A 14302-nucleotide genomic window follows, 5' to 3' on the forward strand; every position below is an offset into this window, starting at 1 on the left:
TTCTTTAAAATTTAGAGAAAATATTTTACAGATTATGTGGGATTATAAGAGCAAAGATTAGATTCTAAGCAATGTCAATAGAAATTTATCCCTGACAATAGTTGAAGCTCAATCTTAACTCCTAGATAAATAAATAAGCTTAAATCATCACAGGAAATACTTAAAAATAATTTAGTAACTTCTATTGTTAAATGAAAGAGCTTAAATCGCCTTAGGATACTCTTGTGTATTTGTTAGTATAATTAGGATTAAAATATGTAACAAATCACACAATGAAAAAGTATAAGTCATTTACAGCTTAAACAAACCTTTCACCACTTCTCTTCTCAAAAGTAAAAGTGTTCGTTCTATCTTGTAAACATTTGTTGATTAAGGAAGCGTGTTATTATCCATCCTAAATAATTTTTTGCTAGCTATTGTTACAAACTTTTATGATGAATAGAAGAAAGAAACAAACAAAAAATCCTTTTCATTTATAAACACTTTGTTAGCAAATCTAAAAATGTTTCTCTTATTAACAGATAAGATGTAAATTGTGTTACATTGTTGTTGTTCATTTCGTGCTTCATAAAATGTGGCATGGTATTTTGTTGCAATTGTTGAGTTGTGTTGTTTATACAATGAAGTACAAAGTTGTAATATTTATGTTCGACAGCAGCAGTGGAACAGATTTTCGCAAAATAATGTATATCTAAAAAATCAAACATTTAGTCAAAAAAGTCCTATTGCGAGAGGACATTTGTATGGGGGCTAGGTGAAATAATGGACCGATATTAAAAAGTTTCTATATGTACTATTTTCGTCCTAGGGTCGAAAATAATACATGTGCCAAATTATATACATATGTCGAAAATGTCTTCAAAATTGCGACCTGCACTTTGCGATCAAATTTATGTGCACAGCCAGCCATTCAAACGGACAGACGGACGGACGAACGATCATTGCATAATCGATTCAGAAAGTGATTATAATGCATCGGTATACATTAATATTTTTGGGAGCTATGCACAGTGGTATAGACAAAACAAGTAAGAAAGTATGGTCGGTTAAGCCCGACCATATATATAAATGTGCAAAAACATTTTTCTTTTAAAATATCAATAATTTATATTTTTGAGTGATTTTCGGAAGTGGGCCTTATATGGGAGTTATGACCAATTATGGACCGATCACCATGAAATTAGGTCGTGTGTTTTATGTCTATATTAAAGTTAACTATGTTGAATTTTGTGTGTATACCAATATTTTTAAGAGATTTATGCACGTTAAAGTGATTTTGGAAATTAAACATTTATCACCGATAAAGTCCAATTTCGGAAGGACATTTGTATGGGGGCTAGGTGAAATAATGGACTGATTTCAGCCAGTTTCAATAGGCTTGGTCCTTGGGCCGAAAAAATAGTATGCACTAAATTTGATCGAAATATCCTCAAAATTGCGACCTGTACTCTGCGCACAAGGTTTACATGGACAGACAACCAGACAGTCGGACGGACATCGTTTAATCGACTCAGAAATTGATTCTATGTCAGTCGGTATACTTTAAGGTGGTTGTTTGACTAATATTTTTGGGGGTGTTTGACTAATATTTTTGGGCGTTACAAACATCTGCACAAACGAATTATACCCTCCCCACTATGGTGGTGTAGGTTATAAAAAGAAGGAAATAAATCTGTAACTTCTAAATTAATAGTGCTCATCGTCGAGCACTATTAATTATCTGTTATAGCTCAGAAGATTAAGCATTTGAGAATTATTTTAAAAATTTTGATAACAGCTTGTCCAAATATTTCTTTTATTGGATTAGCAACAAATGTATACGTCAAACAAAAAAGGAGTTTTTTTTAAAAAAAAACGTGACTGACTCCGAAGTTATATGTATTTGAATTTAAAAAATCCCATTTTTTTTGAAAAAAATTACTTCTTTTCTTTTTAAGTTATCTCAAAAAATATCTAAAAAGATGTATAAGGAATTTATACTTTTTGAAAAGCTATCTTTACGTCAATTATTGTATATGAAAAAAATTATAATTTTTGATACCCAGGGGAAAATTCAAATTTAGGGCAAAGATTTTCAAATCGCATAATAGATATCAAAATAAAGTAACCCGCTTTAGATGGTAAAATATGTTCTTATTTATTGTGTAAAGGATCCTGGTATGGACATTATAGCCAAGAAACTAGAAAATCCCATTTCTGAGATTATTCAAAACTTTTTTGGGAATTGTGGGATTCCTGATGACAAATTTCAAGATATGTTTTTATTTTTCTATTTTCAATAAAAAAAATCTACATAACTGTAAATTTAATTAACAAATATTCATATGCAAAATGTCAATAAAAAGGTTTTTTTTTGTCATATTTTTCAAAAAGTTATATACATTTTTGAAAAGTGGACAAAATCCTCTATGCATTCATATATAACAGATAGCTCTCGACCGATCCTGATCGAAAGACATCGATTTCAAAAGTTGGTTGGTTCACTGGACATGAAATCTCCCATATAAATAGTGCTATAGTTATTACGTATGAGTAATATTTTACTCTATTCCGATATGTATATAAATTATAAATTATTATGGTGTAACATCATAATAATAGCCTTCTGAAAAAAAATCCAGAAAATTCTCCTTTAAACGAATATTTTGTATTTGGAAACACTTTTTTGCTGTTTTGAGAAGATTTGATTTGAACAATCTGGCGTATGAGTGATATTGAATTATTAAATATTAATAATACGTATTTTATTCATACTTAATGGCACCGATTTCAAAAGTGTAAACAGAAATACATATGAAACTTTTAAACCGCTGGCATAATCTATAGAAGAATTATTAAGTTCTCAGAATATATCTGAATATTTAAACCTAGAAGACGCCATAGTGAATCTAAATTGATCACCTTGGGTGGAAAAATATTTAAACATTAAACAACGTTTCCAGTACTTAATAGAGTATTTTAATTTCAACTTTTTAGTATTTTAAACTTTTAATTTTAGCTTGGCATTTGTTTAAACTCAACCAAGAGTTATAGTATTCAAGTCATAAACAAAACAAAGAAAAAACGCAATAGCAATAATTGTAACACTAAACTTTTTAAAGTGTTGATGTAAAATAAACATATGTCTGATTATATAGAAATACCCTAGCAGTTCTAGGAGACAATCCCGAACTAATTGATTTTACCTATTATTTAGGTTGACAACTAGTTGCATAACTAGCTACGTTAGTAGTTATTTTAATAAGTACATGTCCAAAGCAGGGTCTCTGTTGAACCTGATACTTTTGATTGCAAATTTGTTGCCAGTAGTGTTTATAATCCGGTTAACCGGTTTTTCTTCGAAATTTCGGTTTTTTGCGAACCGGTTAATTTGAAATGTTGACTTTCGGCTAACCGCTTTATCCGGATTATCCAGATTATATCAGTCGATTAAACGGTTTTTAAAATTTGGAACTAAAATCAATAAATCTCATGTTTTGATGATTTTCTTAATGCCATTGTAGACACATTATATCAACGATTTGGTCTGATATGAAAACTAAATTGCTGATATACAATATAGAGCTCTTTCAATAATTTTTTTTAGAAATTACAATGATTATAAATAGTAGAGGACGATGAGTTTACTTTAAAACATTTTCAGAACCAATTATACACAATGAAAAGTTGAAAAATTAAATTCCACATAATACTAGAAGATTTACCATAAAATCTTATAAATTATTAATTAAGCACTTAGTGATGATTTTACCAAACATTAAATTGAATTTGATGTGTGTTTGTCTTAAAATGTTATTTGCTTAATTATTTCGTTAGCTTGGTGTAGAAACGCGCTAAGTTCCTTTTCAGAAATATTACAGGAGAGACAAAAATGGTTCTAAAGTCCTTGATTTTAAATATTTTTGAAATCTATTAATGCAGTCTTATTAATTATTTGGTATGATTTATAAGTCAAGAAGAAGTGCCTTTGCATCTTATAGGTCCTTTTGTGGGACTTGGAAAATTTTTTGGTTGAAATTTAATAAATAAACCAATAATTAAAATAAGTATTATATATTTAGAAACTTAGTTATACTCAATTCCATTTGACTGAGATAATAATTTTGATTTTTTTACGAAATAACATGGACTTAGCACTTTTGCATATTTAATTTTTATACTTTATTGTTTAAACTTTTAAAATAATTCCTTTCAATGTCGGTTAACCGCTTTTTTCGAAGTCGGTTAACCGAAAAACCGTTTTTTTAAAAAAGGCCAATTTTCTGTTAACCGAAAAACCGGTTTTTATAAAGTCGGTTATTTATAAACACTAGTTGCCATACTTAAAAACAATGCTAATCAACCGCATGCTATCAACATTGTTGATAAGTAGAAGTTTCTATTGATGGAAATGTTTATAAACACGATGAATATTGCTGGCACTTGCTACAGATCGTTAGATTCAAATCGCCAATCCAAGTTCGTAACAATATATAAATAGCAGTGAGTCAGACATTGACTCTTTCCATAACTGCTGGGAAATTATTCGCATACATAGTATGTGTCAGATAACTTTTTTTTAAAACTTAGTTTTTACCATTTTTATGATTTCAAGTTCTGCTTTGCTCCTCTGCCTTAACATTCACTTTTGTTTTGTTCGTTTTGTTGCAAAACACTAAGTTTGTTGAGTGGATTCTTCAAAATCTGTTAGTGTTTTGTATTATTATTTAGTTTTTTTTTGTTACAATAGTTTTTTTCTCTTTTCATTATTTAAACACAATTTGTTTGTTCTTATTTTTTTTCTATACTAATGGAAGTTCAACTGCAAAAAGGTTAAGTGTATTCATGTGTGTTTATATGGTTTTGTTTTATTTTAAATGAATACTATTGAAGTACTACTATTGTATGAGAGTAAGCAATGCACCACAAAACTTTCTATAAAACAAACAAAATATTCAGTTATTTGTTTGCCATTCACTATTTGGGTTTGCAGGTTACGCTATGATCACTATAGTGTATCTAGTATATGGAATATTTAATTCAATTTATAAGCCAATAGGATTTTGTGGTTTTAATTTTAGGGATTTTAATTGCTTAGGAAAAAGTGAGCAATTAAGTATAACAAATTTCTGAAAGTTTAGTAGAACATATTGTATTTTTTTTGGGGAAAACAAGCGAATGTTATATATAAGCCAAAATAGAAATTACATATTTTTGTCAGAAACCGCAATAACAAATAAAAATTTAAATTGTAATATTCTCTTTACCTTTGTTCTCATTTGCAGTAATGAAGAGTTGTAATTTAAGTTACCGATGAACTATTTTGAATTGAAATCCACAGCAGCAGTTTACTACTACTGAAAATTCTATATTAAATATTTAATTTTTTGAAATACAAAATTCATGCAATTTAATTCAATTTAACAACTTTCACGACCAATAAAAATATAATCCTTTTACACACATACAAAGTGGACAAAATTTAAAAGAGCTTATAAAAAATAATAAAATCTATAATCTAATTTTACACTATGTAACAAATAACTAAGCTACCGAGTGTGTAAAACTATACATTTTACAACTGAAATTCTATACATTTGAAAAATTAAACAAAAAATCTCGCGAGTAAAAACTATATATTATTTAATGTCCGACAGACAGACAGTCAGTCCGCCAGCCAGTTAGTCTGTGTGTAATAAGGAGTAGCGATGAAATTGAATGGCAAACATTAATTTCCGTTTCATTTCAAAAAAAAAAAAAGCTGACGCAGTAAAGCACAAAGTATGGAAAAACTAAAATGATAATGGAACTTGTACTAAATTAATATTGCTTCAGTGAACAGCAGCAGGTATTGTTAAATCTCATTAACTAAAAAAAATGGAAAATAAAAATGAAAAATTTATAAAGAAACTTTGTATGCTTGTCACAGAAAAATATGTGAGTTTTAAAAATGTCTTGTTAAATTAAAAGTGCCGGAAATTGCTGGTTGTTATACATTTCAAAAGCAACAAGTTGTAGCACTCTATGGCAGTATCCAACTATTTAAATGTGAGAATTTAAAGTAAATTAGTTTTTACCATGACAGGGAAAATGTCCCTTTAAAAAAAACTTTTATCTAGATAGAATAGTTAATCAAGACACATATTTTCTAGACAGAAACATGTTTCTGGGTACAATAGACACATTTTCTTGACAGAAAACTGTAACTGGCTCAACAGAAACACATTTTTTATACAGAAAACTCTATCTGGCCCAAAAGAGACAAATTTTCTAGAGAGGAAACTGTCTCAGGATCTACAGAGAAACATTTTGTAAACATAAAACTGTCTCTGGACCAACAGAGATAAATTTTCTAGACAGAAAACTGCCTCCTGCCCAACAGAGATGAATTTACTGTCTCTGGAAAAAGAGACACATTTTCTAGAAAGAAAACTGTCTCTAGCCCAACAGAGAAAAATTTTATGGACAAAAACTTTCTTTGGCCTAACAGAGACACATTTTCTAGGCAGAAAACTGTCTCTAGCCCAACAGAGACAAATTTTATAGACAAAAACTTTCTCTGGCCCGACAGAGATGAATTTTGCCCAACAGAGATGAATTTACTGTCTCTGGAAAAAGAGACACATTTTCTAGACAGAAAACTGTCTCTAGCCCAACAAAGACAAATTTTATAGACAAAAACTTTCTCTGGCCTAACAGAGATACATTTTCTAGACAGAAAACTGTCTCTAGCTAATTTTATAAACAAAAACTTTCTCTGGCCCGAAAGAGACGAATTTTCTAGACAGAAAACTGTCTCTAACTCCAGTGAGAAATATTCTGGACAGAAAAATGTCTCTTGTAGAGAGACATATTTATCTAGGCTAAAAACTGTCTTTAGCCCAACAGAGACATATTTTCTAGATACAAATTTTCTCTGGCCCAACAGGGACGAATTTTGTCGACAGAAAACTGTCTCTGGCTTAACAGAAACACATTTTCTAGACAGAAAATTGTCCTGGCTCAACAGGGACGAATTTTCTAGACAGAAAACTGTCTCTGGTCCAACAGGGACGAATTTTCTAGACTTAAAACTATCTATAGCCCAACAGAGTCAAATTTTCTAGACAGAAAACTGTCTCTGGCCCAACAGAGACCAATTTTCTGGACAGAACGCTGTCTTTGGCCTAACAGAGACGAATTTTCTAGAGAGAATACTGTCTCTGGCTCTAGAGAAAATCATTTTCTAAGCATACAACTGTCTATAGACTAACAGAGACAAATTTTCTAAACAGAAAACTGCCTCTGGCCCAACACAGACGAATTTACTAGACATAAAACTGTCTCTGGAAAAAGAATCTAGAAAAAATTTCTAGATAGAAAACAGTCGCTGGCAAACAGAAACAAATTTTGTAGATATAAAACTATCTCTGGCCCAACAGAGACACGTTTTCTAGACAGAGACAAATTTTGTAGGCCGAAAACTATCTCTGGCTCTATAGAGACAAATTTTGTAGACAGAAAACTGTCTCTGGCCCTATAGGAAAAATTGTCTCTGGTCCAATAGAGACAAATTTTGTAGACAGAAAAATATCTCTCGCCCAATAGAGATGAATTGTCTAGACCGAGAACTGTCTATGGACAAAGAGACACATTTTCTAGACAAACACTGTGTCTGGCATAACAGAGACAAATATTCAAGATAGAAAACACTCTCTTGCTGAACCGAGACAAATTTTCTAGGCAGAAAAATTGTCTATATATATTTTCAACGAAAAATCGAATTTTTTATATGAAAATCAAGTAAAACATAAAAGTGGCTATAACTCAGTAAATACTGGTCCAAATGGAAAAAGGACGATCATCTGTGATCACCTATATTTTCAACCAAAAATCAATAAAAAATAATTTTTTATATGAAAATCAAACAAAACCTAAAAGTGGCTATAACTCAGTAAATACTGGTCCAAATGCAAAAAGGGCGATCATCTGTGATCACCTATATTTATTTCATACCAAAAATCTAATTTTTATATGAAAATCAAGTAAAACCTAAAAGTGGCTATAACTCAGTAAATACTGGTCCAAATGGAAAAAGGACGATCATCTGTGATCACCTATATTTTCAACCAAAAATCGAATTTTTTATATGAAAATCAAACAAAACCTAAAAGTGGCTATATCTCAGTAAATAGTGGTCCAAATGGAAAAAGGACGATCATCTGTGATCACCTATATTTCATACCAAAAATCGATTTTTTATATGAAAATCAAGTAAAACATAAAAGTGGCTATAAGTCTATAAATAGTGGTCCAAATGGAAAAAGGTCGATCATCTGTGATCACCAATATTTTCAATCAAAAATCGAATTTTTATATGAAAATCAAGTAAAACCTAAAAGTGGCTATAACTCAGTAAATACTGGTCCAAATGGAAAAAGGACGATCATCTGTGATCACCTATATTTTCAATCAAAAATCGATTTTTTATATGAAAATCAAGTAAAACATAAAAGTGGCTATAAGTCTGTAAATATTGGTCCAAATGGAAAAAGGACGATCATCTGTGATCACCTATATTTTCAACCACAAATCGAATTTTTATATGAAAATCAAGTAAAACCTAAAAGTGGATATAACTCAGTAAATACTGGTCCAAATGGAAAAAGGACGATCATCTGTGATCACCAATACTTTCAATCAAAAACCGAATTTTTATATGAAAATCAAGTAAAACATAAAAGTGGCTATAACTCAGTAAATACTGGTCCAAATGGAAAAAGGACGATCATCTGTGATCACCAATATTTTCAACCAAAAATCGAATTTTTATATGAAAATCAAGTAAAACCTAAAAGTGGCTATAACCAAATGGAAAAAGGTCGATCATTTGTGATCACCAATATTTTCAATCAAAAATCGAATTTTTATATGAAAATCAAGTAAAACATAAAAGTGGCTATAACTCAGTAAATACTGGTCCAAATGGAAAAAGGACGATCATCTGTGATCACCAATATTTTCAACCAAAAATCGAATTTTTATATGAAAATCAAGTAAAACCTAAAAGTGGCTATAACTCAGTAAATACTGGTCCAACCAAAAATCTAATTTTTATATGAAAATCGAGTAAAACCAAAAAGTGGCTATAACTCAGTAAATACTGGTCCAAATGGAAAAAGGACGATCATCTGTGATCACCAATATTTTCAATCAAAAATCGAATTTTTATATGAAAATCAAGTAAAACCAAAAAGTGGCTATAACTCAGTAAATACTGGTCCAAATGGAAAAAGGACGATCATCTGTGATCACCTATATTTTCAACCAAAAATCTAATTTTTATATGAAAATCGAGTAAAACCAAAAAGTGGCTATAACTCAGTAAATACTGGTCCAAATGGAAAAAGGACGATCATCTGTGATCACCTATATTTTCAACCAAAAATCTAATTTTTATATGAAAATCGAGTAAAACCAAAAAGTGGCTATAACTCAGTAAATACTGGTCCAAATGGAAAAAGGACGATCATCTGTGATCACCTATATTTTCAACCAAAAATCTAATTTTTATATGAAAATCGAGTAACTCAGTAAATACTGGTCCAAATGGAAAAAGGACGATCATCTGTGATCACCTATATTTTCAACCAAAAATCAATAAAAAATAATTTTTTATATGAAAATCAAGTAAAACCTAAAAGTGGCTATAACTCAGTAAATACTGGTCCAAATGGAAAAAGGACGATCATCTGTGATCACCTATATTTTCAACCAAAAATCTAATTTTTATATGAAAATCGAGTAAAACCTAAAAGTGGCTATAACTCAGTAAATACTGGTCCAAATGGAAAAAGGACGATCATCTGTGATCACCTATATTTTCAACCAAAAATCTAATTTTTATATGAAAATCGAGTAAAACCAAAAAGTGGCTATAACTCAGTAAATACTGGTCCAAATGGAAAAAGGACGATCATCTGTGATCACCAATATTTTCAATCAAAAATCGAATTTTTATATGAAAATCAAGTAAAACCAAAAAGTGGCTATAACTCAGTAAATACTGATCCAAATGGAAAAAGGACGATCATCTGTGATCACCTATATTTTCAATCAAAAATCGATTTTTTATATGAAAATCAAGTAAAACATAAAAGTAGCTATAAGTCTGTAAATATTGGTCCAAATGGAAAAAGGACGATCATCTGTGATCACCTATATTTTCAACCAAAAATCGAATTTTTATATGAAAATCGAGTAAAACCAAAAAGTGGCTATAACTCAGTAAATACTGGTCCAAATGGAAAAAGGACGATCATCTGTGATCACCATTATTTTCAATCTGACAATTTTTTTTTAACTCAAAAATATCTGTGGCCTTAAAGACATATTTTCTAAACAGAAAAATTTCTGTGGCCCCAGAAACATATTTTCTAGACAGAAAACTGTGTCTAACTTCAGTAAGAAATTGTCTATACAAAAAACTGTCTCTTGTCTAGACAGAAAAATGTCTGTAGACCCAGAGAAATAATTTTTTAACACAAAAATATCTTTGGCCTCAAAGACAGTTCTGTCTATGGCTTCAGTGAGATATTTTCTAGACTCTATCTTGTCGGGGGGCACAGAAAAATGTATCTCGCCATGTAGACATTTCTTCTAGACAAAAAAATGTCTTTGCCAAAGAATACATTTCTCCTATACTGAAATGCGACTTCTGTGAAAAATACAGTTTGCCAGACTGAAAAATGTCGGTGGCTAAAAAGACATTTCTTTCAGACAAATGCCTTTTTTTTAAAAAACAAATTTTATATAGACAGAATAATCAAAACACATATCTTCTAGACAGGATTTCTCTATGGCTCCAGTGAGAAATTTTCTAGACAGAAAACTATCTCTTTCTCCAGTGTGAAAATTTCTAGACAGAAAACTGTGTCTTGTCGGAAGACACATTTATCTAGGCAGAAAATGTCTTTGGCACAAGAAACTCTTTTATCTTGACAGAAAAATCTCTCTTACATGAAGACATTTCTACAAGACAGAAAAATTTTCCTTGCCTTTGGCCAAGAAGGCATAAATTTCTGTTATAGAGAAAATCGTCTTCTGCGAAAAGAATTGTTTTTCAGACCGAAAAATGTCTCTTGCCAAGAAGACATTTCTTTCAGACAGAAAAATGTCTCTTACAAATAAGACAGTTCTTCCAGACAAAAACATATTTCTTCCTAAAAACTGTCTTCTGGACTGAAAAATGTCTGTTGCCAATGTCTGTTCTTCTAGACAAAAAAAAAATAATGTATTTTAACAAGAAAACATTTTTTTAGAAAGAAAAATTTCTTTTGGCAATAAATTTTTCTTTTCAGACAGAAAAATGTCTCTTGCCAAGAAAATTTTTTTAGCTAACAGAAAAATCTCTCTAGCAAATTCTTCTAGACAGATAAATATCTCTTGTTTGAAATCATATCTCTTGGCAAGAAAACATATCTTCTCTTGCTTGGAGATATTTGTATTAAGACAGAAAAATATCTCTCAAAATTGCTTATTTCAATCAAATATTCAATAAACTAAATTAAATAAATAATACTTAAGTACCAGTTAATGGTACGAATCTATTACACTTTAAATCACAAATAATTTCGATTTCATTGATGATAATAGAAAGTGAATAATGAAATTGTTGTAAAAAAAAAATCAAACCAGAAATTCAATATTGAATTCAACTAAACCAATGACAGTCATAGAAATCCACTTATCACAGCCAGTAACATTTATAAATTGAATATTTAGCTGGAGAAATAAATACCAGAATAAAATATAAAGCGAAAATAAAAGAAAGAAAAAACTCAAAAGGATTCAAAAACTGTCACTACGTTTATAACACTTTCTTGCGCAATGATAACGCAACAGCAACTTAAGTTTTTTTTGCTTTAAACCAATTTCTTCTATTCGGTTTTGTCATTGCAACACAATTTCTGAATGCAACTAAGAACAACCTACTACAGCATTGTGTTTCAGCAGCCATAGTTACGTAGCTCGTTGCAATATACATTTCCACTTGTAGTTGGAGAGATGAGTTGTTGGTTAGCTTGACTATGTTCGTGTAACAACACTTACCTCATATGAACCAGCTGTATCCAATATATCCAAGGTTAGATTAACACCCGCTATTGAAAAGTTACCCTGATGCATCTCCTCAATGGTTCTTTTGTATTTTGTCGTAAACGTATTGTATAGAAATTGTGTAATTATTGAGGTTTTACCAACTTTAGCGGCACCCATGACAACAATTTTGTGACGTGCATTTGTGGGACCAATTGCATCATCAACAGCATTATTGCGGCCAACTCTGGAAGTAGATGGGAGAGAACAAAAAGAGAGAACACGTTACAAGTTGAAATGAAAACAATGTTGCACAAATAGACAAACAGATGCTGGTTAGATGATGGGTTGTAATTTAATAAAACCAATATTTGTGCAACAAAAAAAGTAAAAGAAAACTGACAGCTGAAAAAAGCTATATAATCAGGTTGGGGTTATAATTTTGCTCTAGTTGTTATTGTTGTGCTAGCTGCAAAGAGTTTAGCTGAGTTTTAGGTTGCATTAACTTTTTCAATTGAATTTACTTTGTGGCACTTAGTTGCAAGTATTTTTGTGTCATCATGTGTAGTTGTGTGTTCCTGTGTGTGTGTGCGGTTGCTGTGGTGTTGCTTTTCTAATAAATTCAATTATAATTTTATTTTAATATGAAACTCATTGTATTAGAACTATGGTTAAGCTATTGTATGATAACAAGCAAACAGATGGCTGACATAGTTTTTAAAGGAAATAAAAATTTTTAAATCCTTTAAATTCTTGAGGTTTAAAGGAAACTAAAAATTCATTGTTATATCTGGGAAATAGTTTTCAATAAACAAGGAAATGTTATTGAAGACATATGTATGTAAGTGTCTCTTGGTAAGAAATATTATTGGTAGACATAGAAATGTCACATGCCAGGATGTATTTTTGGCAAACAGTAGACAGAAATATGTCTCTTGCCAATGTGAAATTTTTACTAGACAGTAAAATGACACATATTTTGTAGACAGAAAAATGTTTCTTGCCATGGAGACATTTGTTCTTGATAAAAATTTGATATAGACAGAAAAATTTCTCTTGGCCAAATGTCTCTTGTGAGGAGTAACATTTTCTAAAAATATTTCTTGTGAGGCGACATATTTTCTGGACAGACAAATTTTTCTTGTGAGGAGACAAATTTTCTAGACAGAAAACTGTTTTTTGTGTGGAGACATATTTTCTGGACAGACAAATTTTTCTTGTAAGGAGACGTATTTTCTAGACAGAAAAATGTTTCTTGTGTGGAGACATATTTTCTAAACAGAAAAATGTATCTTGTGAGGAGACATATTTTCTAGATAGAAAAATGTTTCTTGTGGGGAGATATATTTTCTAGATAGAAAAATGTTTCTTGTGTGGCGACATATTTTCTAAACAGAAAAATGTCTCTTGTGAGGAGACATATTTTCTAAACAGAAAAAAGTCTCTTATGAGAAGATATATTTTCTAGACAGAAAAAAGTATATTGTGAGGAGACAGAAAAATGTTTCTTGTGAGGAGACATATTGTCTAGACAGAAAAATGGCTAGAAAACATATTGTCTATATAGAAAACTGTGTCTAACTTCAATGAGAAATTGTCTATCTTGTCTGTCTCTTGTCTGGACAGAAAAATGTCTGTAGGCCCAGAGAAATATTTTTTAAACACAGAAATATCTGAGGTTTCAAAGACAGTTCTGTCTATGGCTCCAGTGAGACATTTTCTAGACTCTATGTTGTCGGAGGGCACTTTTATCTAGGCAGAAAAATTTCTCTGCACCAAGAGACACTTTTATTTTAACAGAAAAATGTATCTCAAAATATAGACATTTCTTCTAGACAAAAAAATGTCTTTGCCAAAGAAGACAGTTCTCCTATAGAGAAAAGCGACTTGCTAAGGAGACAAATGTCGCTTGCTAAGAAGACATTTCTATTTCTATTTCTATTTTTGTTTTTTTTTTTTTTTCAAAAAAACAACTTTTATCTAGACAGAATAATCAAAACACATATTTTCTAGACAGAATTTCTCTGGGCACAAGAGATATGGCTCTATGACTCCAGTAAGAAATTCTCTAGACAGAAAACTGTCTCTTTCTCCAGTGTGACAATTTCTAGACAGAAAACTGTGTCTTGTCGGAAGACACATTTATCTAGACAGAAAAATGTTTCTGTTGACAGAAAAATCTCTCTTACATGAATATATTTCTACCAGACAGACAAATTTTCCTTGCCTTTGGCCAAGAAGACAGACA

The 14302-nt window shown here is 30.6% G+C and overlaps 1 protein-coding gene across 1 annotated transcript in view; it reads right to left on the reverse strand.

The window, feature by feature from the left end:
• Positions 1-14302, reverse strand: part of LOC135957346 (ras-related protein Rap-2b) — a 52175-nt gene that overhangs the window by 30055 nt on the left and 7818 nt on the right. Inside the window, exon 2 of the mRNA XM_065508075.1 lies at positions 12070-12301. Coding sequence (XP_065364147.1) covers positions 12070-12301 — 232 coding nt within the window. The remainder of the gene's footprint in view (positions 1-12069; positions 12302-14302) is intronic.

This window comes from Calliphora vicina, chromosome 4, assembly GCF_958450345.1.
Source record: "Calliphora vicina chromosome 4, idCalVici1.1, whole genome shotgun sequence".
NCBI lineage: Eukaryota > Metazoa > Arthropoda > Insecta > Diptera > Calliphoridae > Calliphora > Calliphora vicina.